We start from the raw sequence: 23422 nt of genomic DNA, 5'->3' as shown, positions 1-23422 counted from the left end.
ACTTATTTCGCTCAGCATAATACCCTCCAGTTCCAGCCACGTCATTGCAAATGGCAAGATTTCGGGGTTTTTTGATGGCTGCATAATATTCCATTGTATATATATACCACATCTTCTTTATCCATTCATCTGTCGATGGACATCTTGGCTCTTTCCATAGTTTGGCTATTGTGGACATTGCTGCTATAAACATTGGGGTGCACATACCCCTTCAGATCCCTACATTTGTATCTTTGGGGTAAATACCCAGTAGTGCAATTGCTGGGTCGTATGGTAGCTCTATTTTCAACTTTTTGAGGAACCTCCATACTGTTTTCCAGAGTGCATGCCTTGCTTTTTAAAACGTGTTTCCTGGAAAGAACTTTCACTGGTTTCCCAAAGTCAAAACTGTTAAATATTTGCAAACTAAAGAGAAGAGTGTGGTTTTTCAAAATTGTTCTTCCCTTTGCCAGAGACATGGGGTGATGTGGAGCCCTAAGGGCCAGGGATGGATTCCTGCCTGGGCAGCTATGCCCTGATTATGTGTGGATAAGTTACGTGATAGCCTAATCAAAGCAAGGAAGATATTACTTCTTTAAAGTTCCTGATATACACTGACATTAACTGAATGGTGGATCCTTCCTCATCTCATCTTCTGGCTTGGTAAAAAAACAACTAAAAAGTACTGCCCATTCTGTGCTTGAAATGTTGCACTATTTTTAAAAAATTAGCATTTGCTTATTATATTCTCTTTTGGTTATTAGATATCTCTCTCCACCTTTTATACAAGTTTTTAAAAAAACATGACTGCCCATAGCTCATTTGATTAATAAGTAATTTGGGGGTGAGTGAATCGAATTATCTTGTAACAATATAAATTAGATTTCTTTAGTATCTCTTGTTTCACACTTGAAATATGATGAGCTGCAATTTCTTGTGTTAGCATTTGAACAACACAGTGTTCTAACAATCTCTCCGTATTTGTTAGTAGTTTTTAATGGAGTTAACTCAGAATAATAAAACCCAAGACAGGAAATTTCAAATATACTGATTCCTTGAAAATGTTATCGTCAAAGATACACATTTCAATTTTAATAGGAGGCAAAAGGACCATCATCCTTAAAAGTACAAAGCAATGAGTTTCGTGTGCACTATAATTGTAATCAGCTGCTATGTGTGGTTCAGCGCACTTGGGATGTTAAATCTCCTCGATCCCAAAACGTTCTTACTCCAAGCTCTGAAGAATGCCTTCCCTCATATGAAAAACTCACTCTATTAAGGAATAAAGATGGAATCATGAATAGCCCACTCAAGAGGAAACCATTGGGAGTGCATGTTGTTTTGTACTAAAAACTATCATTTTGATTCTCTAGAGGACACAGACTTTTCTAGATAACCGATACCAACCCTTTGTGTGAAATAATTCTCCAGAAGAGATGCTGGAGGTACGCTTCCCACTCAAGGAGCAGTAAGAAACCAGTTTCTGCCTCTGAGGCTTCACAAGGTATTTGAGGTGTGAATAGAAAGCCAAAGACATGAATGTTTCTACACAACAAACCACCAGGCAACCAACAACCATGTCTTGAGTGAACAGCACTGGTAAGCCGCGAGTCCTGCTTTAAATAAACTTCCTGTCTTACTAGGTTTCTCTGTGGCCCTCAACTGTCTTTCTTTCATGTGCTTCTAAAATAAAACCCTCTCCTGCTTCTCTTCCTGCTCTCATTTCTTTCCAATTCTGTTCACTTGAATTTGTTTTCTGAAAACATTTAAAACTTGGTGTTGATGTGGGGGTGAGTCACGAGGCCTCTTTTTTATCTTTTTATCTTCCACCCTGTCTCAAGGGGATCATGTCCCTTTCAGCCACCGCTGACCCTCAACTCTTCACCACCACCCCAGACTTTTTCCTGAGGCCCCTGTCCACGAGTGAGCCCCAGTTTCTGGACCTCTTGACTGAGATGACCACAGACGCCACCATGTTCAAAACAGAGCTGCCTGCTCTGTCTGGGCACACAAGCCGTCCAAATGACAAACTGAAGAACATTTAGAAAATTCTCTCAGGTCCTAGATAGGCTCTCTTCCAAAATTCTCTGAAATTTATCCCCTTATTTTACATGTTCACTGGAACTACCTTAGATGAAGGGGACCTAGCATATGCTGTGTGATTCCTACCAGTCCCTGTGGGGAGATTCTTGAATCCTCTAAACCCCATGCCAGAATCTCAGGGAGCACAAAGCCTGAGTAACTTCTCCGGGTGATGCCTGTATGCCTCCAAACACATGAGGTGCTTGACATATGTTATCTCAATCAACCCTGACTGAGACCCAATGAGGCAGGTACCACTTTTTTTTTTAAGATTTTATTTATTTGAGAGTGACAGAGCACAAGCAGGGGGAGGGGCAAAGGGAGAGGGAGAAGCAGACTCCCCGCTGAGCAGGGAGTCCAATGTGGGGCTCGATCCCAGGACTCTGGGATCGTGACCTGAGTGGAAGGCAGACTGAGCCACCCAGGCACCCAGAGGCAGGTACCACTTTCAAGCCCATTTATAGAAGGTAAAACCTCGGCCTCAGAGATGCTAAGTAACTTGGCTAAGATGAGTCAGCTCCTAAGTGACAGAGCTGAGATTCAATGTTCATCTGACCCCAAATCCATGCTCTTCTGAGTTCCCTGCCACTCACTCTCCATTTGCTCCCCCCCAAGGCATCCACAGTTCCCAGACTCTCAGCTGCTTAAATTTTAAGAGGATTTTTTTTTTTTTTAAATGCAGGTTCCTAAGCCAAACCTACAGAAATTCTCATTGTATAGGATTAGATTCAAACCCAGGAATGAACATTTTAACAAGCACCCCAGGGGATCCTACAACAGGCATCTAGGATTATGGTTTGAGTAAGACCTGCTTAGCTCATCACACACATTATTATTTTTCCACGATATGCAAATAGCATCCTGTCAGTTTTCACAATGAAGTCCCAGTTGTTGCATGGGGTGCGTCTGACCTTCCCGTGGGGTCACAGCCTGGTTAGTCTCAGCCCCTGCCGCTCCCTCTCACACTCTGTTCTCCAGCCACACAGAACCAAGGATTTTGGAGGTCATGTTAGATGATTTCACTTTACTGATGGGAAAATAGAAACCCAGAAGAATTGAGTGGCTTTCCCAAGTTTACTCAGAGAGTTCAGTGGAGACTGAAGATTTTCTTTCCCTGGTCTAATTCCTCTTTTGCTATCCCATAACATTGTTTTTTCTTCTTTTTCCTCCATTTCACGTCTTCTCTAGGAATTAACACTTATTTGAGTACCTCTGGAGGAGGCACTGGGCCAGATAATGTTAGCTCTCCACTGCACTTCCTCACCCCCTCCATCATCCGCCCTTGGGCATCTGACACGCATGGGCACTGTGCCCGCCGCCAGACCTGTGAGCATTCATCAGAGCTCCCCATCTCAACAAGCTTAGAGTCTAGAAGAGAAGACACATAAATGTGTAGTGATTAAGGCATGGGTTACCAGCCTAGCCAAATGGATACCCCATGACATCCCTGGGACTAAATGTGGAATGAAAATTTAGTGATAACATATACAAAGGACAAATGTCACTGCTCCTTTCTTTACCAAATTGGTAATAGGGACCAAAAGGGCAGTCAGGAAAAAAAAAAATAATAAAGCACACACTTGAGATGTCTTATCCTAACTCAACTGTCATAGGATTGCCAAAACAATAGTACCCTGTAAAGGGGCCCTATTAATATCCCCTTACTGCCAAGGCAGAATAAAAACCGAGATCTCTAAGACTGTAATTATTAATGCCTGAATCTGAAAATGGACACAGCAGACACGAAACAACATAATCAACCTTTACTGTCATACCTCCAGGCTGGACTGATTTACACAGAAGTTGAGAGTGTCTTAGATTCTTAAAACATCCATTGACTCAACTTCCATTAATTATCTTAAGCCAAAGTCCAAACTCAATACATGGAATCTGGTGTAATCCTTCTGGACTCTAGAACACCCTGTGTTCAAACGAGGAGGAGGAGGGGAATCTCCCTCTTAGCTGTGGCTCTTAACCGACCCCCCCTTTTTTAAATACAAAACTAAACTCACAAACCCTTTATAAAGGCTCAGCTCAACACTGTGGACTGAATTAGACAGAAGTCCTTATAGTTCACTTATCTAAGGGGAAATTTCAGTGACTTCAAGATGCTAATTTTGTGAAATAAGCCTCCCCTGGAGATTGGTTAAATGAGTGGGAAACGAATACTTGCTGCTCACCAGTAGATTGCAAGTACACTCAGGGCAGTCAGCTGTGGGTGCTGCGGCAGTACCCGGCATGGTAACTCACAGGGACCTGGGTGGCCAGGGAAGACCTCCTTCAGGCAGGGTGGCCTCAAGGAGACCCAAGAGGAAGAGACAAAAGGCAGGTTGTGCCCAGGAAAGGAAGCGACAGGCAGGTGGGCTCAGGCCTGGGACAGTGTGGTGTTTTTAGGGCCCAGGAAGACCTCTGGACTGACCACAACATAGGATGGAAATTGGGAAAGGAGAGGATGTCCAGACATGGCACAATCTCACGAGTGTCAGAACTTTGTGCAGAACAAAACAGAGCAACTCCCTCCAGTTCAAAGCAAAGCCAGTCTCTATTTCGCGCAGAAAAACAATCTCCTGACCCAAGCCTTCAGAAAAATTTTGGGCTAAAAAATGCATTGCAAGGGTTTATACCTTAAAGCCTTGCAGAATTCAGAAAGAGGGTTTTTTTTTTTTTTTTTTGAGGAGTGAAACCAGTGGGGAAGTTTCGACAGTCAGCACTGTGTTCCCTGAAAAGTGCAGCTTCTCTGTGGGAAGTCTGTGGTGCATCCTGGGGAAGCATGCTGAGGCCTCAGAACCAGGGTCTCTGGGAGGAAGAGGACAGGAGTGGACCAGGGTCTGGCTAGGGGAAGCTTCTCAGCGGGAGGTCCAGAGAGAAGCCCAGAGCTGTGCACTGGGACATAGCTTCAAGCGGGCAAGCTTTGTGAGGGGTGCAATGACTCAGAACCCACATGTTCCTGGGGCTCATTTCTGGGACACAAGATACTTAGCCTGCTGGAATCTTACCCTGAACATTTCCACCCCATCCCAGCAGGTTCCAGAAATGAAGGGAGGTCTGCATCAACAGCTGAGCCTTGTGATGGAAGGTGCTCAAACTATTGGGTAAAAACAAGGGCCAAGAATGGACGCAGAGGCTGAGAGTTGGGTGTGGGCTGCAGAAACTCAGTGGGTGATGCTCGTTGTCCTTACTGTGGAGGCACGTGCTGACGGACAACATACACCAATGTCACAGCACTGCTCCCCCACGTTGGTGGGCAGCCCTCACCACAGCAGCCCTGGCTTGGCCCTCAGAGCATCAAAACAAGGAAAGAGTCAGACAGCTCTGAATTTGAACTTAGTGTGACTCTTTCATAACTTGAACCCATCATTTCACCTGTAAAATAAGGACAATAATATCTGCTTTATTGTAAGAATCAGCGAGATAATATTAGGTAACATTCAGAATAGCTGGCATATTATAGGCACACAGGAAGAGACAGTTGCCACAATAAAGCCACATAATATTTAAAAAGTGGTCACCTGGGACAGGTCATAGCCCACCGCTGCCCGAAGTCCAGTTCTAGACTCATTATTCGAGAAGCACTTCCTACCAGGGTAACGTGATGATGAGATGAAAATGTAATAGCTCACTCTGCCTACCCCCCCACCAGTAAATAGCATCACTGAGAACAGAATGCTAAAGACAAGAAAGCATTTTCGGGGCGCCTGGGTGGCTCAGTCGGTTAAGCATCGGACTCTTGATTTCTGCTCAGGTTGTGATCTCAGGGTCCTGGGATCAAGCCCCAAGTCTGCTTGACTGTCTCCTTCTGCTCCTCCCCCCACTTGAGCGTGCTCTCTCTCAAATAAATACATAAATAAATAAAAATCTTAAAAAAAAAAAGAAAGCATTGGAGGCTGCTGGGAAGATGGCAGAGTAGGACGACCCCGGGCTCACCTCTTGCCGCATGGCCGCCTAGAGAACACCCACACTGGCAGAGATAACCCAGAAAGCAGCCTGAAAACTGGCAGAATAGACTCTCTGCAGCCTGACATAGACAAGAGGCCACAGCGAAGCAGATCCACTGCCTCCGATCACTCTTGGCAAGATCCCATCAAAGCAGTGCCACAAGCCTGACAGTGTGTGCACAGCCCAGTCAAGGGCCAACACCACTCCAAAGTGAGTCCTGCCCCAGGGAGATGGGAAGATAACCACACACCAGTCTGACTATGACCCCAGCAGTGGGCTGGGGGCAGGAAGCTCGTCTGACTTCAGGCCCCACCCACCAACAAAAGCTTCTCAGGGAACAACACAGGGAGAGTGCCTGCGGTTTGGTGTTATTTCATCTCTGGCAAACACCTGGTCTGACTCAACTCAAGGCCAAGGCGGCCCCGGAGTGGCCCACTAACACTACATGCACCAGACTCTGCCCACAACAGGCAGAGAGCCATCGCAGGCTGGACTGAAGGCAAACACAGCTCCACCACAATGGAAGTACACCCCTGTAGCGACACACATAGGAGACAGCCCCTGAAGCACCATTTTCTGGTGAAAAGGAGACGTTGCGCTGCAGGACCTCTTCTTCATAAAGCCACTACTTTCAAGTGCGGGAGAGGTAGCTGACTTTCCTAACAGAGAAACAAACACAGCAACAGACAGAATGAAAGAGACTGAGGAATACGTCCCAAATGAAAGAGTGGAACAAAATCAGAGCAGGAGACCTAGGCAAAACAGAGACAAGTAATATGTTTGATAGAGAATTTAAAGTAAAGCTCATAAAGATACTCATTGGACTTGAGAAAAGAGTGCAGAACCTCCATGAGACCCTCCACCAAGAGATAGGAGATGTAAAAAAGAACCAGTTAGAGCTATTGGACTCACTAAATGGAAATAAAAATAGACTACCTGGAATAAATAGCAGACAAGAGGAAGTAGAAGAATGGATCAGCCACCTGGAGGACAGAGTAATGGAAAGTAATCAAGCTGAGCAGATGAGAGGGGGAAAATTATACAAAATGAGAATAGACCCAGAGAACTCAGCGACACCATCAAGCATAATAACAGCCGTATGACAGGGATCCCAGAAGGAGAAGAGCAAGAAAAGGGGGCAGAAGATTTGGCTGAAGAAATAATATCTAAAAACTTCCTGAATCTGGGGAAGGAAAGAGAAATCCAGATCCAGGAGGCACAGAGAGCCCCCAACAAAACCAACCCAAAGAGGTCTGCACCAAGACACAAAGTAAATAAGATGGCCAAAAGTAATGATAAAGAGAGAATTTTAGGGGCACCTGGGTGGCTCAGTCATTAAGCATCTGCCTTCAGCTCAGGTCATGATCCCAGGGTCCTGGGATCAAGTCCCACATCGGGCTCCCTGCTTGGCAGGAAGTCTGCTTCTCCCTCTTCCACTCCTCCTGCTTGTGTTCCTGCTCTTGCTATCTCTCTCTGTCAAATAAATAAAATCTTAAAAAAAGAGAGAGAGAGAATTTTAAAAGCAGCAAGAGAAAGGAAAGCAGTGACATACAAGGGAAACCCCATATGGTTACCATTGGGTTTTTCAGCAGAAACTCTGCAGGCCCAAAGGGAGTGGCATGATTAATTCCAACTACTAAAAGGAAAAAATCAAGGCTTTCATTTAGAATAGAAGGAGAGATAGAGTTTCCCAGAAAATCAAAAGTTAAAAGCAAAACCAGCCACGTCCTGTCATACATGATGCCATCGGCCTGTGGGTCCCAAATTCACAGTCCAGCCACCCTCCTGCCCGAGTCAGCATGCACAGCCTACCACCTGCTCAATGCCAAGTCAACACGCCTTCACCTCAGATTGCCAAGGGCTCAAACTGACACTGTTCCCCTCAAATTCCAGCCCCTGTGCTCAAGTTTGTGCACAAAAGTGGGCATAATTATAACAGCAGAATGAAGCAACCCAAACAGTAACACTATTTCTGTGGAATATAGAATGGATAAAAGGAGTGTGCTAGGCTGAGAACATCTCCAACAAGCACATCAAAGAACAATACATACAGCATGATTCTGGTTAGTAAAAAACAGAGCTGGGAAGAATAAAACAAGATGAAATCATAGAGGGAGACAAACCATAAGAGACCCTTGAGCACAGGAAAGAGACTGAAGGTTGCTGAAGGGAAGGTGGGTGGGGGCGATGGGGTAACTGGGTGATGGGCATGAAGGAGGGCACATGATGGACTGAGCACTGGGTGTTCTATGCAACTGATGAATCACTGAACTCTATCTCTGAAAATAATAATACACTATATGTTAATTAATTGAATTTAAATAATAAAAGGAACCCCCCCAAAGAAAGCATTTGCATAAAAGCTAGATAACAAAATATCCCAGCCTACAATATTTCTAAGAGTGCTCAGAATAAAGTACTTCATTTATAATATGGGACAAGCAAGGCTCATCTCATGTAGGAAATGTCACAGTTATTGAAGCAAAAAGATCACAGTGGAAGTTCACCTTCTGGAGGCACAAATGATCCATTTTCAGTGTTCTGTAAAACACATTAATAATTACCTGTGACTATTTCCTACAACCTGATATTTCTAGATCGATAGAAAAGAAAGGTTCAAAAATCTCATTATACCTCTCTGATAAAACAGATTTTCTGTGTGTGATGTCATTTATTGTGTTACTATTACTCTTACTATGACGAGTATTGTACTGGTCTCAGATATTTTGCTATGTTTTACTGGTTCCTCTATCAAGCTGTACTTTTCCCACTCTGTTATACAAACGACATGAACAGCCAAGTCACAGATGAAGAAGTAGATTTGGTTCATAAACATGGCTAAAGATTTTCAACCTTACTCATGATTTTCTTAAAAAAAAAAAAAAACAATAAAATACCACTTTCTGCCTTTATCAAATTGGCAAAGATAAAGGATTTGATCATCTACAATCAAGTAGTATTGTATTCTTCAAGTATTGAAGAAAACAAGTAGTATTAACATCTTACTGATACAGACCCCCTGGAATACAATTTGTACTATTTATCTGAATTTAAAGTGCATTTACCCTTTGACCTAGCAATTCCATTTCTAGGAATTTCAAGTATTCTCCTACATATCCCTAAAGGTATGTATGTAAGGGTATTCACTGTGGCATTGTCTGTTCCAATAACAACAAAACCCTCAAAGACCATAAATGTCCTTCAAATCAATAAAGGACTGACAAATTATATTACATCTATACGATGAGTGTTATGCAGCCATCTATCTATCTACTTTTTCTTTACATTTACTTATTTCAGCAATCTCTACACCCAATGTGAGGTTTGAACTCACAACCCCAAGATCAAGGGCTGCACACTCTACTGACTGAGCCAGCCAGGAACCCCAGATCTATGCATTTGAATAGGTAAAGATGTCCAGAAAAAAAGTTGTTTCAGATGCAAAACCATGTCTGTATGCTGCCATTTGTTAGAAAAAAGGGGACAGATATACAGACATATACACTACTTACACATATATATACAAATTTATACATATATATACACACGCATACATAAAATCATATTTCTGGAAGGATATACAAAAATGCGTTAGCTGTGTTTGTCTCTGGGCAAGGAGATCCAGGGTCTGCAATGGGAGATTATTTCACTGTAAGACTCCACATTTGTATATTTTTTTGTCATCTGTATATATCAGATTTTCAATTGCATAAACAGTTAGTTGTTTAAAGAGGCAAAGATCTAATGGAATAACTTGGAAATATGGGTGCAATAAAACAAGCAACACTGACTGAGGGAAATCTAAGTTGATGAGCTTTGCAGATGAAACTTAAGGGACAAGATCTCCAACCTGTGCAAGTCTCTCCCTTTTAGTCAAACAAGCTACACATTTTAATTCATTTATTTTGTGTAAAATTCTGTGGGGTATGTACTATTATCACCACCATCATTTTATCTGGCCCAGCAGGTGGCCGACCTGAGACACCCCGCCAGGTGTCCGGGATGCCAAGCCCAAAGCGTGTGCGTGGGTGTCACATGGACACCGCACCTTGAACTCCACTGCCTGTCGAGGGCCAGGGCTCCAAAACCTCCCAATGGCTTGAGATGCCTTCAACATACTACAATTTCTGTTTTAGTAAAAGCAAAAACTCACAAGGCTGTGGTTTATATATATATATATATATATATATATATATATATATATATATATATATATATAAATGACATTTCTGGCCCAGGATGCTATCTGTGTCTGTGAGTGTAACTCAGAAAATAAGCAGATGATGTAACAGCTCACTTAGTAAGGCACTTTGCCATCCTGCACTCAAGCACTGACTTACTTCACGACAGCATGGAAGGAGAGTTGTCAGTTTTAAAATGAGATGCTGGAGCTTCATTGAGGTGACTACCTCTGCAGAAGGGGCAGGAATGGGGTGACCCCAGTCCTCGGAGCCTAAGTTCAGTGCTCCAGACACATCGCCACATCGAGCATGAGTCAAATCTGAAAACCAGCTTCAGACTCAAAATTTCATTGCACAACCTTATACTGCTAGCAGCCATGTCTTTCAGGCTCACCCTTCTAGGTTTTTCCTCTGAAAACATGACCCCATTCTTAAGCGCTGCATTCCCAATCTGCAAGCTGTCCTAAATATCAAAAGTTCCTATGACTTTGGAAGTTGAGTTCCAGTGAATTCTTGAACAGATTTTTCTGGCAACTTCTCTAATTAAAAGTTCTGATTCCAAAGTTTTTCCAATTACAGGTCTATAAGCAAAATACATGAATATCTGCCAAGCATCTCTACCTAGGTTTTCTTTTTATTTTTCTCCTCACTCCCTTGGCCAATGTTTCTCTCCCCTTGGGTAAGGGTTGGGCTATCCATGGCTACCTGTGGGAAAGACAGCTGTGTTTTCTGTCCCCAAGGCTATTCATGATTATCAAATATGGCTGTACCTACAAGGGTTCAGTGAACTTCTTGAAACATATATATCACATTCAAATAATCTTCTTGGAGAACAAACCTGGCAACAGGAAATGTCAACATCATTAATCATATATTAAGCTTCATTATAATTAAAATTTTGAAATGATTAGCCTCAGCTTCTTCCCCAAGTGGTAATTATAGACCATCAGCAAGTATCATACTCTCTTAAGTGTCTTCCTTTAAACATTAGATGCTAAAGATAAAAGATTATTTTAAAAATAATCTTTGAGATTTTAAGGTATAGGCATATAAATGGCACTTTCAGGGTGTTGGGCTATCAGTTCTCTCATGATTCAAGAAACTTGCATTTTTATTTGACTCAATGGTGAAACTAAGATGTTACTATGTGCTATTTCATTTGAAAGTAGAGTTCAGAAGAACAAAATTATCTGTATTTAAAAATCTGAGGACTTCTATTTTCCTTCATTTAAAATCATTTATCTTCCATTTCCAATTATTATTAAAAGTTGTTTATTCATAATGATGTACTATACAGGGGCTAACTGAACATAATTAAAAAAAGTTGTTTATTCAATGCTAGCTGGAAAAAAAATTATGTGTTATATAATTCTGTTTATTTTAGCAATTCTCCAGGTTTCTTCTTCTAACTCATTTCCATGCAATGGGTCTTTAGGTATGTAATGTATAAACTTCCATCTCTCCTTTCATAATCCTTAGTCATTTCCTCCAAGAGAATTCCACCATGAAGGGATAATAAATTAATCTAGATAATACATACTATCTCAATGAACAGTATTACTTCTGTATTTTGTACTTGTGTTTACACAGAAATTATTGTCCATTAGAAAAGAGTACCTGTTTAGTCCTCATGGGTGAGCCACTAAGATGCAAAGAGAAAAACAGATGGGGTCCCCAGTTCTTAGGGGGTTTTTGATCTCATGGAGGAGACAATGGAGACAGAAGTGCTGGTAACACCAACAGAAGGCCCAAGCTGCCATTACAGAAATGAAATGGTCTCAGTTTTGGAAAGTGGACGAAGGAGTGAGAAATCAAAGCAGGTGGGGTACCCCTGCTCATGTCCCTGGGAGAATGTGACTGCCCTGATATGATGCATAGAGGCTCAACGCAGAAAGAAAGCAACATGTAATGAGCGCCTAACCAAGACCAAGCAGGGTTCCAGAACTCTACACTAACACTGTACTGGTAGAAAGAGCTGGGCCAGTGGATGCACAAAGAGAAAAGATGAGAAAAGAAAGAAACCATGGCCTGAGCTAGGGATTTGGGCATCACTTACAAGAGGCAGAGGTGAAATCACAGGAATGGGTTAGAAATTGCCAGAGTGGAGAGTGGGAGAAGAGACAGAAGATTTGCATAACCCATATTAAGTATTGCCTGACTGAGGAAACGGGCAGTGCAAAGGGTATGAGAGACTGAATATACAAATGGGCAAAGGCCAGACCATGTATCTAGAACCTCAGACTCTGCCCACAACCTGCAGTAACCTGGCCAAGACGCCGATCTCTCACCTACGACAAGCAGCCAGGGAAGTCAGCCTGCTGTAAGTCATGCCAGCAGGAAGGCAGGACACTATCTCCAGTAACAACCCAGACCACCAAACAGTAACTTCTATAACCAAGATATGGGACTTGATTAATAACGGGACAGCTTCTCTAATTTTTTGCCTCCAATTTAGGACCAACTGGGGAGAGTCAAGCATGCTCCCCCACCCAATCCCATAGGATGCCCTGCTTTGAGTTAGCCCCCCTCCACTTCCCCTTCCCCCTCCACTTCAGGGCACACCTGAAGCCTTCCCCATCCCACTACAATGCTCCCCCACTCCTCTGCCTGATTCTGAGTCTCTGAACGGAAGCAACAGTGGCTGATGCTCTTGCTAACAGCAAGCTCCGAACAAACAGCCTTTGCTTTGCTCATTGGTCTTCATTTATTTCCACAGGACTATGCACAGAGACAGAGAGGTTCGCTTGGAGAGTATAAGAGAAAACCTCTTCCTGAGTAAAAATGCGAGGTGGGAAGGATGAATGAAGACAATCACAGTCTGAACTGAAAGAGGGCTGAAGGAGTTCTACCAGGTGGATGCCATCTTCCCATGGAATAACCTCTGATCAGTGACTCGGGAGAAGGCAGGCCAGGGCTGCAGGAAAGACAGAGGAGTGCAGAACTGAAAGCAGGCAATATGGAGCCAACCAGAAATGGGTGACATGCTCACTTCTGTCTAACGGAGTGGGCTACACAGAGCGCCATCTTCTTTTTCTTCAGATCCTGCAAGATCCAGTAAGAAAGGGGCACCTGGGTAGCTCAGTCAGTTGAGCATCTGACTCTTGATTTTGGTTCAGGTCATGATCTCAGGGTGGCGAGATTGAGTACCACATCAGGCTCCCCACTCAGCGGGGAGTCTGCTCGGGGACACTCCCTCTCCCACTGCCCCTCCCCCCACTTGTGCACATACTCTCTTTCTCTCTCTGTCTCAAATAAGTAAATAAATCTTAAAAAAAAAAAAATTCGGTAAGAAATGGATACCAGCGCTATAAAAGGAAGAGCACATCAAGAAAATTATAAAGGAACTAGGTTCGTTTTGTGTTCATATGGACAAACTGGGGAAGGATGTAAAACAAAAGCTCTAGAGCCAGTTTCTGCCAGTTTCTTCTACCTTTCAACATCTTTGTTGGGTTGGTACATTGGAAATCTATTTGTAGGACCAAGTGCTCTAGGTTTTTTCAATTCTTTGGTGTTCCCTTCAGATGCAGGGGTAGATTAAAGTTTCTCTTCCTCTTTAGACAGTCAGGAAAGTGCTCAAATACTGAAGTCAAAAACCAAATGGACCCTTCTAAATCTGGGAGCAACACTCTAATTTAAAAACATGGTTGGGTTTGTCAGCATAAAGCACAATAGATCAAAGTTAATGTACATAAAGGGAAAAACTTATAGTTTAAGAAAAGATTGGAAAATGGATAATGAAGTCTTCCTTACTTTGGAGCAAAATATGATGAAACTTTAAAGGGGCTGTAAACACCTGCATGAACTCATGCCTCTTCATAAAAAGAACAACAGCCAACATTTACTGAGCATTTATTATATGACAGATGCTATTGTATGAAAGCATTAACATGTTTAGTCCTTCTAGAAGCCTTTCAGGTAAGACTTGTCTTTATTGTACAGACAAAAAAAAAAGTGGTACAGTAAAATCAAGAAACTTGCTCAAGACTGCAAATCTCCTAAATGGTAAAGCCAGACTCGAACCCAGGTAATTTGGCCCCATGGTCCATATTCTTGTGTCCATAATATGAAAAGGAGGGAAAGAAGGAGGGACACTGTTCAGTCATAAAGGTAATTTAAAGAACCTTTCCTCTGGTGTCATCTTATCTATCACCAACACCCTTGTGGGACAATCTAATGACACCCTAGAACTTAGATTCTGTTTTTTAATAGAATTCTTCGTGAAAAGGAACCAGAGTTCATTGGAGAGTAGATAATACCCTGTCCCAGAGCAAGAAAATTCAAAACGAGACCAGAACAGCTTGTTGTTGCCAGAAAGCAAGTCTGCTCTCAGAGATATCTGGAATAGTGTCAAAAAATACAAAAGACAGCTCCCACTGGCCAAGTAGTGACAATTTGGGCATTAAAAGGGAAAATAATGATTAAAGTCCATTGGAGCAAGTTGAGTCTGTGAAGATAGCTCTAAGGTCATGATATTCAAAGAGAAAGAACAAAACACTAGGAGGTGATTGTCAATGCACAGAGGTCTCTCAATGCTGTTTTCTAGAAATGTTACATATCGATGGACTGAATTATGGATGCCCTACACTTGAACTGGGTTATTAATATAGATATAACTATAGATATTGTTTATTATTTTATTTTTTTAAAGATTTTATTTATTTATCTGACACAGAGAGAGAGTATAAGCAGGGGGAGCTACAGGCTCCCTGCTGAGCACGGAGCCCGATGCGGGACTCAATCCCAGGACCCTGGGATCATGACCTGCGCTGAAGGCAGACTTAACCAATTGAGCCACCCAGGCATCCCTAGATATTCTTTAATATTTTAAATAAGAAAATAATGGATTAGAAGAAGAAATTCATTAAAAAACTATATGAAAAATATAGAGAAGTCAAATTTTTTTTTTTTTTTTTTTTTAGAGAGAGAGAGTGTGTGTGTGAGCATGAGCGGGGTAGGGGCAGAGGGAGAGGGAAAGAGAGAATCCCAAGCAGGATCCATGCCCATCGAGCAGCCCAACGCAGGGCTCGATCTCCTGACCCTGAAATCGTGAACTGAGCTGAAATCAAGAGTTAGACACTTAACTGACTGAGCCACCCAGGAGCCCCTAGAAGTCAGCTTTTTAGTAGAGAAATGGAAAAATTAGAAAGCAGATGTGAAGTGTACATGTGGAGGGGTGGTATATTCCAAAGTGAGTCTGGCTCTCGCTATACTTTCTGCGGTGGTCTAGGACCACTATGGTAATTTATACATTGGTTGCCCAGGCTCAAATATGTCATGGGTCCCATTCTGTGCAGACTCAAGTCTATCCACTTTAGAATGAAAGAAAATCCCTGGGGTCAGGACAGTGGGAATCATGTACATAGACTTCGTTGGTCTATTCCCTCAAGCTTTAAGCCAAGGAGGCATAATAAGCTAAAATGGATATGCAACTCTGTGAGCAAGAGTGAGCCCAACCAGGACGGGAGCCTCACAGACATGGGGCTGATTCAAGAGGATGAGGGACAAGTGTGAGGAGGTCCAGGAGCAGCTGTCTTAACTACTGTGACAGATCAGTGTCCGTCGACAGGGTTAGAAGATGATGCTGACCCACCCCAAATTCTATGTTTCTGTAGCTTATTTAATGATAGTTTGCAGAAATTAGCTGCCATATTGTTTATAGCCATTGGGCCTGAGATGCAGGAGTGGCAGGGTGTGGACTGGATCTACGGGCATTTGTCACTGAGGTGTGCTAAAAAGAAGCCCTCTTCCAGTAGTGTGTAACGGTGCTCTACTAAACGGGGAAGAAACGACCCACAACAATGGATGAGAGCTGAGAGAGATACAAAATACAAAATGGAGGCCTGTCCCCTCACTTGGAAGGGCAGCCCGTGCACACGTGAGCAGGTGCTCTGCAGGTGAAGGACACCTGGACGTTCCAGTGTCCCTACAAGTCCCTGGGGATGTGACGTGTGCAAAACCACACAGTGCCCTTACCTCTCGCAAGAATAGTGTAAAATGATAACTGGAGGCACCAGTGAATCATAAAATAGCCACACCACAGGATGGATGCGATCTCCACCGGCAGGTGAAGCCACTCTTAACTATGCAGTGATGCCCCCGCGCTCACTGAGATGCAGTTTTCCAGCCGAAACTAGAAAATTTGCCCTTCACCCCCTTCAGTAGGTCAAGTGACATGGAGGTTGATATTTATAGAGACTGAATCAGCAAATTAAACACACGGGAAAATGATGGAAACTACCCTGATATTCGGTACAAGGAGGCAAAGAAATAGGTCAAAGTCATTTACTGAGGTCAAAGATCTGGTCTCCTGGTGTAATAAGGTCAGTTAAAAGGCACTTGGGAAGCTAAGAGCAGTTGTTAATTCACAGATTCACGTGGAAAATTACGACAATCGAGAGCATCACTACCCTACCATTGGTATAGTATTTTAGTAGCAAAATAACAAAAAGGGGAAAATAAAACATGATGTCAGAAAAAATACAAATAGGATATTTTCACAGAGAAGATACATTTTTTTTCAGACATAAAAGTTCAGGAAACATTGAGTGGGCAATATGATTCCGAGTAGTAATCTATCAGAGGCTAGAAAGGCATCTCGGCTATTCAGTAGAGTTAAGATGAATTAAAGAAATGCACACATGCCCTTGAACAACGTGGGGGTTAGGGGTACCGAACCCTGTGCAGTCAAAATTCCGCATATCACTTTTGACCTCCACCCCCAAAAACTTGACTACTCACAGGCTGCTGTTGAGCAGAAGCCTTACCGAAAACATCAACGGTTGTATGTTCCATGTAATAGTTACTGTATCCTTACAATAAAATAAGCCAGAGAAAAGAAAATGTTATTAAGAAAGTCATCAGGAGGAGAAAATGCATTTACAGGACTGTACCATATTTATCAAAAAAAGGTGTGTTGTCAGTGGACCTGCGCAGTTCAAACCCGTATTGTTCAAGGGGTGGCTGGATTTAGGAAGGGCTGCCGCAGATGAGATCACGAGAAGAGGCTGTCAAAACAGGGAGAAGGGGAGGCACTGACCGACTAGGATGTTGTGCACTCTTCCAACTTTCAGGAGTGAGGAGAGCTACACACACAGAGGGAGTATAATTACGAAGCAGCAAGATCTCAGCAAAGTTTGCAGGGAGCAGGCAGCTCTCTTCATGATAATGATGCCAGAAGGAGAAAAGCATAAAGAGGAAACTCTTACAGGGAAGTAAATTGTACTTGGAAGGTAAGCATCATGTGATCCCATTAGTGCTGCTCTGGGCTAGAGTCTGGAGAGCTCAGTGCCAGGATGAGGAAGAGGTAGGAGAGGAAGAGGTGGGATTTGTGCAGAGGGGCTAAGTTGAGACTGGCATGCTGCTGGAAGCTTCTGCAGGAGGCGGTGTCTCCCCGTCTGCATCAGCGCCACCATACTCAGTGGGTACATCGCCACATCGCCCCTCCTCTCTCGCCAGGGGCATCCCTGGGGGATGCCTGGGGGGTACCCAGGCAGGGTCTCTGCAGGTTGTTAAGGGACTGGAGCCATGGCTGAGGCTGCCCTGAGGACAAGGATGGGCGGACACAGGAGTCAGCCAGCCTTAGAACCAGCACTGTGGTTGAGGCAAGAGATCCAGGGAGGCCAGTGAAGACTTTAGGATCCTGCAGCAAGCATCGTGGACACACTGGCCATGGTCTAGCAGACGGAGAAGAAGAAAATGAAAACAAAAGGGGCTGCTATAGGAAGAGGTTCAGGAAACTGGGAGATTAGATATGCAAATGGACAATGGCCAGACTGTCTATAAAAACTAGACTCTGCCCCAACAGCTGCGGCCACCTGACCAAGACACCAACCTCCCACCCACAATAACCAGCCCAGGAAGCCAGCCTGTGATAAGGCAGGCTATTTCTAGTAACATCCAAGACACCAAACAATAACTTCTGTAACCCTGTAACCTTGTGCCCCAAATGGCCACGACTTGATTAAGAACTACCAGCTTCCCTAATTTTTGTTCCCACTTCCAACTCAGGACAAAGCAGAGAAAGCCAAACATGCACCCCTTAACCAAGGACAGAGGACGCCTCGATTCCAGAAGCTGCCCAGCCTCCAGCTTCCCTCTGCCAACAGCCCCCGTCAGGACACACCTGAAGGCTTCCCCCCACCCCCTCCCACTAGAAAGCTCTCCAGGGCCTCTACCTGAGGCTCTGCCGAAGGTGATAGTGGCTGCCTGCTTTGCCAGAGCCGGCCCTGAACAAACGGTCTCTATTCTGCGGTCATCTTCGTTTCCTTCCCCAGAACCAAAGAGCACAGTCAGGATAAAGCAGATTCTGGATACGTGAGGACAAGGGAGGAACAGGAAGTTGGTTGTGAAGAGAGAAAGGGATTTCGGACACTCTGGAAGGGACGGGGAGAGGGTTCTTATTTACCTGTTGCTTGTTATGAGTTTCCTGCTGCGTTCTTATGGGGTATGCAATTTACCAATAAAGCTCCGTGAGACAGATTTCTTTTAGTCTACCCCTTTCAATAGAAACAAAACTAAAATAGCCTTTATAACCCATCAGGGGGGAGTGGAGGCCAAGGCTGGGGTCCCTCCTTTTCGCTTGACAGGCTACGCCCCCCAAGTCCTCTCTGCCCGTGTGCTCCTGACCACGGCCCGCCGTTGCCTCAACTGTCCCATTATTAACTGCTCTGTGGCTCATCCTTGTGTGCTGCCACGCTCTGTAAATAGGCATCGAATGAAATGATGAAATGAATACCTTGTCCAAATTTACAGTCAGTAAGTGGTATAATGCAGATTTGAATCCAGATCTTGCTGATTTCAAAGTCTATGGCGGTTCACCGCATTAGGCTTCCTTGGAAGTGCAATAGTACAATGGACATTAAATTCATTGACTTGAGGTGGTCAGAACAGTCGGCTAGGGTGTTGGGAAGTACACTGTAGTTACTAAGCAGGATGGCAAGGGATGGAACTGAAGGTCGGGGGTTGTCAGGCAGGGACAAGAGAGGGTGGGAAAGAGTCCCGGAACTAGCAGGTGATGTTGCCTATAACATGGTGTGAGTGGACAATGCAAGAAAGTTCCATCAAATTAAAATGAGAACTATCGGGAGCCGATGGTGGGGCAGGCAGCTGTCTGACTGGAGACTGGGGCTGGACGGGGCATGAGGAATGGCCAGCACCCCACCTTCGTCCTGTGTGCCGGGGAGAGGAGACAAAGCAAAAGGTCTTCGGGATGAGGTCGGGGTGGCAGAAGGACAGGCGGTGCCTATGGCGTGGCTGAGAATGCAAGAGGACACACACAGGGCACAGGGGAAGAGGCTGCAAAAGAGAGGGAGGGAGATTGGAGGGGATGCAGGTTCTAGAACACATGGCTGCGTGGAGGGGGAGCCCGGCAACCAGGCAGTGACGCCAACTCCCCGGGGGAAAGGCAGCGGGGGATGGTGGATAACTGGAAGAATGTGTTCCAGATTTGAGGGAGAAGCAGTGTTGAGTCACTGGGATTTAACAATTGATTGAGATGGAGAAATAAGCAGACCCAGATTCCAGCTGTATGAACTTAAAGTCAAAATTGGATTAAATTATAGCTTCTCTCAAGTGAAAATAGGAATAGTTCTAAGGTTCCCTCTTTTTGGTTGTTGAAACCTACAAATAACCTGCTAATGTGTCTTAAAAGGTCCTGCATATTTTATCTTAGAAGTTGTTACAGTTTGACCTTTATAAAGCTGCTTCCTAGGTGCTGGGGTTTGCCATTTCAAGTACTCAGCAGACCTCATCACGAAGTGAGGTGAGAAGGGGCAGAGCCAACCCACGGAATAAGATGAGTCACCGGCCCCCTGTCCACGGATGCTTCTATCTGTCGTGTCATAGGAATCTCGGAAAGTTCTGATGCAGAAGGAGTGTTCAGGAGGAAGATGGTGGCAATCTGCTATTGTTCTATTGCCTTACTAATAACCCCAACACAATTCTTCTCCCAAATTCAGTCTAAGAAGTAAATATACGTAGGAACCCCTCCCAAACATGTTAGAATAAATCTAAAATGTATGCTAATTTCTCTCTTGTATCCTTTGTTTCTTGTCTAATACTGTTCTCTGGTAACTAGACTATAATGTAGCATGGGTTGAAAAACAAACAAACTTCAGTGGTCTTTTCCAGACATTTTTTTGTGCCACGCATTCAACCCTCAAGGCAAAGTCTCCAAGATAAAAACCCACATACGCATTACCAAGTTGTTGTTGATCTTAAGCTGGAAAAGAGGGGCACTTAGACTAAAGCTTGCCAGAGGGAAAAACTACAGTGAAAATTCATTGTAAGCTCTAATTCATAAGAACTATGGTGGTTGTGTGCCCTGACTTCAGCTTTGCCGCAAGATGTAATAAAAATAGACTTCTCATCTATCTGCCCCCTGCCTTGGTGCTTGCCTACACCCTCTCCATGACCTAAAAAATAAATAAATAAATAAATAAATGGGCAGCTCATGGAAGAGCTGGAGAAGGAGATTTATGGGGATAAAACCATGTCCCAATGGCCCTGCCAGTTAGAAATATCCCCAAGGAGACATTATTTAAGGTAACGGAAGAGACATAATATGTAAATCTAATGTCATCTATTTCTAGATTAATAACGAACTATGTGCGACATTGAGACAGAGGAGGCGCGTGTCTTCTTATAGACACGCTGATCTATTTCATCCTGAATCTTAAGTTGGAATTTTTCCTGAGATGTGTGCTTCTTTAACTTCCACTTGATGTGACAACCAGCACAGTGTCCCTTGTCCATTTGGGGCACTCATTTTTGCCAGGCTCGTCATGGGACAAACCAAAACCTCAACGACAGAGAGGGGTCTCTCTATAAAATTTCATTCTGTCCACCGGCCCTCTGTACAGGATATGCCCAAATTGTAAAGAACTGTCATTGAATGAAATCATTACTCATTTTTATTCCCTCGGTCTGAAAAGTAAGAGTCATGCCTCAGCTTAACCCACAGGTAGGTTGGATGATCTCATGTACTTAGGATATTTTTCTCCCTACTGTCTAGCGCTCTCTTTGCTTTTCTGCCCACCCCCTAAAAGAGAAGTTTTGTTTGTTACCTCTTACCGACATTTATTTTGACAATTTTTTTCTGAGAGTCCATCCTCATCCTCTCCCATGATGTCCACGGCAGAAAATATCAACGCCACGAGAATGGCAAAACAGCATACCAGGGCAAAGATCACGATGCACTTCTGCTGGGACTGTCAAGAAAAAGAAAGAAAAGAAAAGTGAGAAGCAGCTTCCACTTCGGAAACTCAGGATTGGACAGCTTTTCAAAACCCTTTAGGAAAGTTACTTTCATCACTGCCAGCGAAAGGGCTGTCCTCGGAGGGAAATCTTGCTCATTCCTCAACAGAGCCTTCGAACCCTGCTAAGTATGTTATAACCTGCTAAATAATGCAAGTGCTGTATTGAGACTTCTGAACAAGTTCACTCTCCCTCTTTCTCACCAAAAGCAGTCCAGAAGATCTGGAGATCTTCTACAAGATCTTCTACAAAGAGCACTATGAGGTCCATGAGTGCAAATTAAAAATGACAAGAGTGGCTCAATAATTATTCTCTGTCCCCCATTATTATCACCACCTTCCAAACTCTATGAAAGGTCTATGCCCTCAAACTCTGTATCCTCTTGCTTCTCCCACCGTGTCTTGCTCTAAGACCTTTACTATGATGGCTTCAGGAGAGATGCCCCTGGCAGGTGAGGATGAGTTCCACACTTTGATCAGAAATTAGATCCATCAGATGCCAGCATCTTGGGTCATGTAACTGACATGGTTCATTTCGAAAGATCGAACACAGTCATAACCGACATTCATACTCTTGATACGATTTTCACTTAGAAACAGTGGCTGAAGGTCCAGCCACTTTTGTCCTTATCTTTAGGGCCAAGTGTTGTATTTTGAGACATCCCTGTCCCCAGGGGTTCATGGCCACAGGGGGCAGAAGATGGGGCCATGGTCCCTGGGCAGCACCCATGGCCCCCAGAACAAATAATTTTGCCTACATTCTATTTATTAGATAAATCTGGATGGGGAAAAGAAGAGAAAGAACAAATTTTAATTTTAATTTTTAAAAGTGTTTCTGAAGGTTTTAGGGATTATTTGCAGGAGGGGAAAAAGTGATCATTGACCAGACAGCCAGGAGAAATTCCCTTAGTGATGAGATGCATATATGTGTACACACACACACACACACACATATACACACTTCACAGTTTTGTGGAAACCAGCTGGCTTTGCTTCTCCCACCACCCCCTGCCCTTTATCCCCACAGCCACATGGTCTCCAAAGAACCAAGGAACCTCCCCAAGCTCAGGGTCCAGTTTGTCCAGGGACAGGCTCAGATTACAGATTCTAGAGAAAGGTGTTGTCAAGGAATGAAGGTGCTTCTGTAACCAGGAACGATCAGCTCAGATGCTTGTTTCCTTCCAGAGGCTTTGTCTTCTGACTTCCCTCAGGTGTCCCCTCCCAAGAGAAGCTGGTTCCAAGTCCCTTCCTGACTCTCACTGTGCGCTTCTCTTACTCCACACCCAGGGAGGAAGTGGGGGAAAGCCCAAGCGAGACATTTGTGAACCACTGTTCTTTGACCCTAGGCCCCCAGGATCTTTAAGACAGGGGTACGTTTTATTCTTTCCATCCTAAGCAACCAGCACAGGGCCAAACAGATAGAAGGTACCCAAGAAATAATGACTGTGTAAACAAAGTGAATGAATGAAATAAAAATCACAACGGCACACTTCTGAGCATGTAGGGTGACATGAAGGTGTTTCGAGACTCAGGTGTGGCCTTCCCAAGAATTAGTTTACTTCCGTATTTTGGTGATTGTGAATCTTGCGGCTTCTCCTTGTTCACTCTCTGCTTGAGCCAGAGGCAAATCCACGTGCCGTGTTTACCGACTATATCAAACTCTGCAAAAAAAACTGTGCATTCATCCTGCCCCTTTATTTTCCATTCATCCCTAGTTCCTCATTAATTTCATTTTTCAGAAGCAGCATAGGAAACTGGTTGAGGTCACGGACTTTGGGACCAGATTGCTTGGATTCTTCCACTTAGTGGTTGTATGCCCTTGGGCAAGTTATTTAGTTTTTGAGCTTCAGATTCCTTGTCGGTCAGATGGAGATGATAATCATGAAATAATAATAACAACTGCCTCATAGAGTTGTGACTGATGCTTAAGTTAAATGAGATACTATATGTAAAGTTCTTAAAACAGTATCTGAACAGACAGCACAGGATGAG

At 43.8% G+C, this 23422-nt stretch overlaps 1 protein-coding gene across 3 annotated transcripts in view; it reads right to left on the bottom strand.

Moving 5' to 3' along the window:
- The window catches only part of PLD5 (phospholipase D family member 5), a 394256-nt gene that overhangs the window by 228629 nt on the left and 142205 nt on the right, over nucleotides 1-23422 (bottom strand). For 2 of the 3 annotated variants that reach the window (XM_036115777.2, XM_036115778.2), the window contains exon 2: nucleotides 21249-21385. In XM_036115777.2, the coding sequence (XP_035971670.1) occupies nucleotides 21249-21385 (137 nt within the window). Of the gene's footprint in view, nucleotides 1-21241; nucleotides 21386-23422 lie in introns of those variants that run through there. The other variant, XM_036115780.2, reaches the window with a different exon arrangement.

The sequence above is a fragment of the Halichoerus grypus genome, chromosome 7, assembly GCF_964656455.1.
Source record: "Halichoerus grypus chromosome 7, mHalGry1.hap1.1, whole genome shotgun sequence".
Taxonomy (NCBI): Eukaryota; Metazoa; Chordata; class Mammalia; order Carnivora; family Phocidae; genus Halichoerus; species Halichoerus grypus.
Note: the sequence above shows the minus strand (reverse complement) of the source record. Positions and strands in the feature narration are given on the sequence as shown.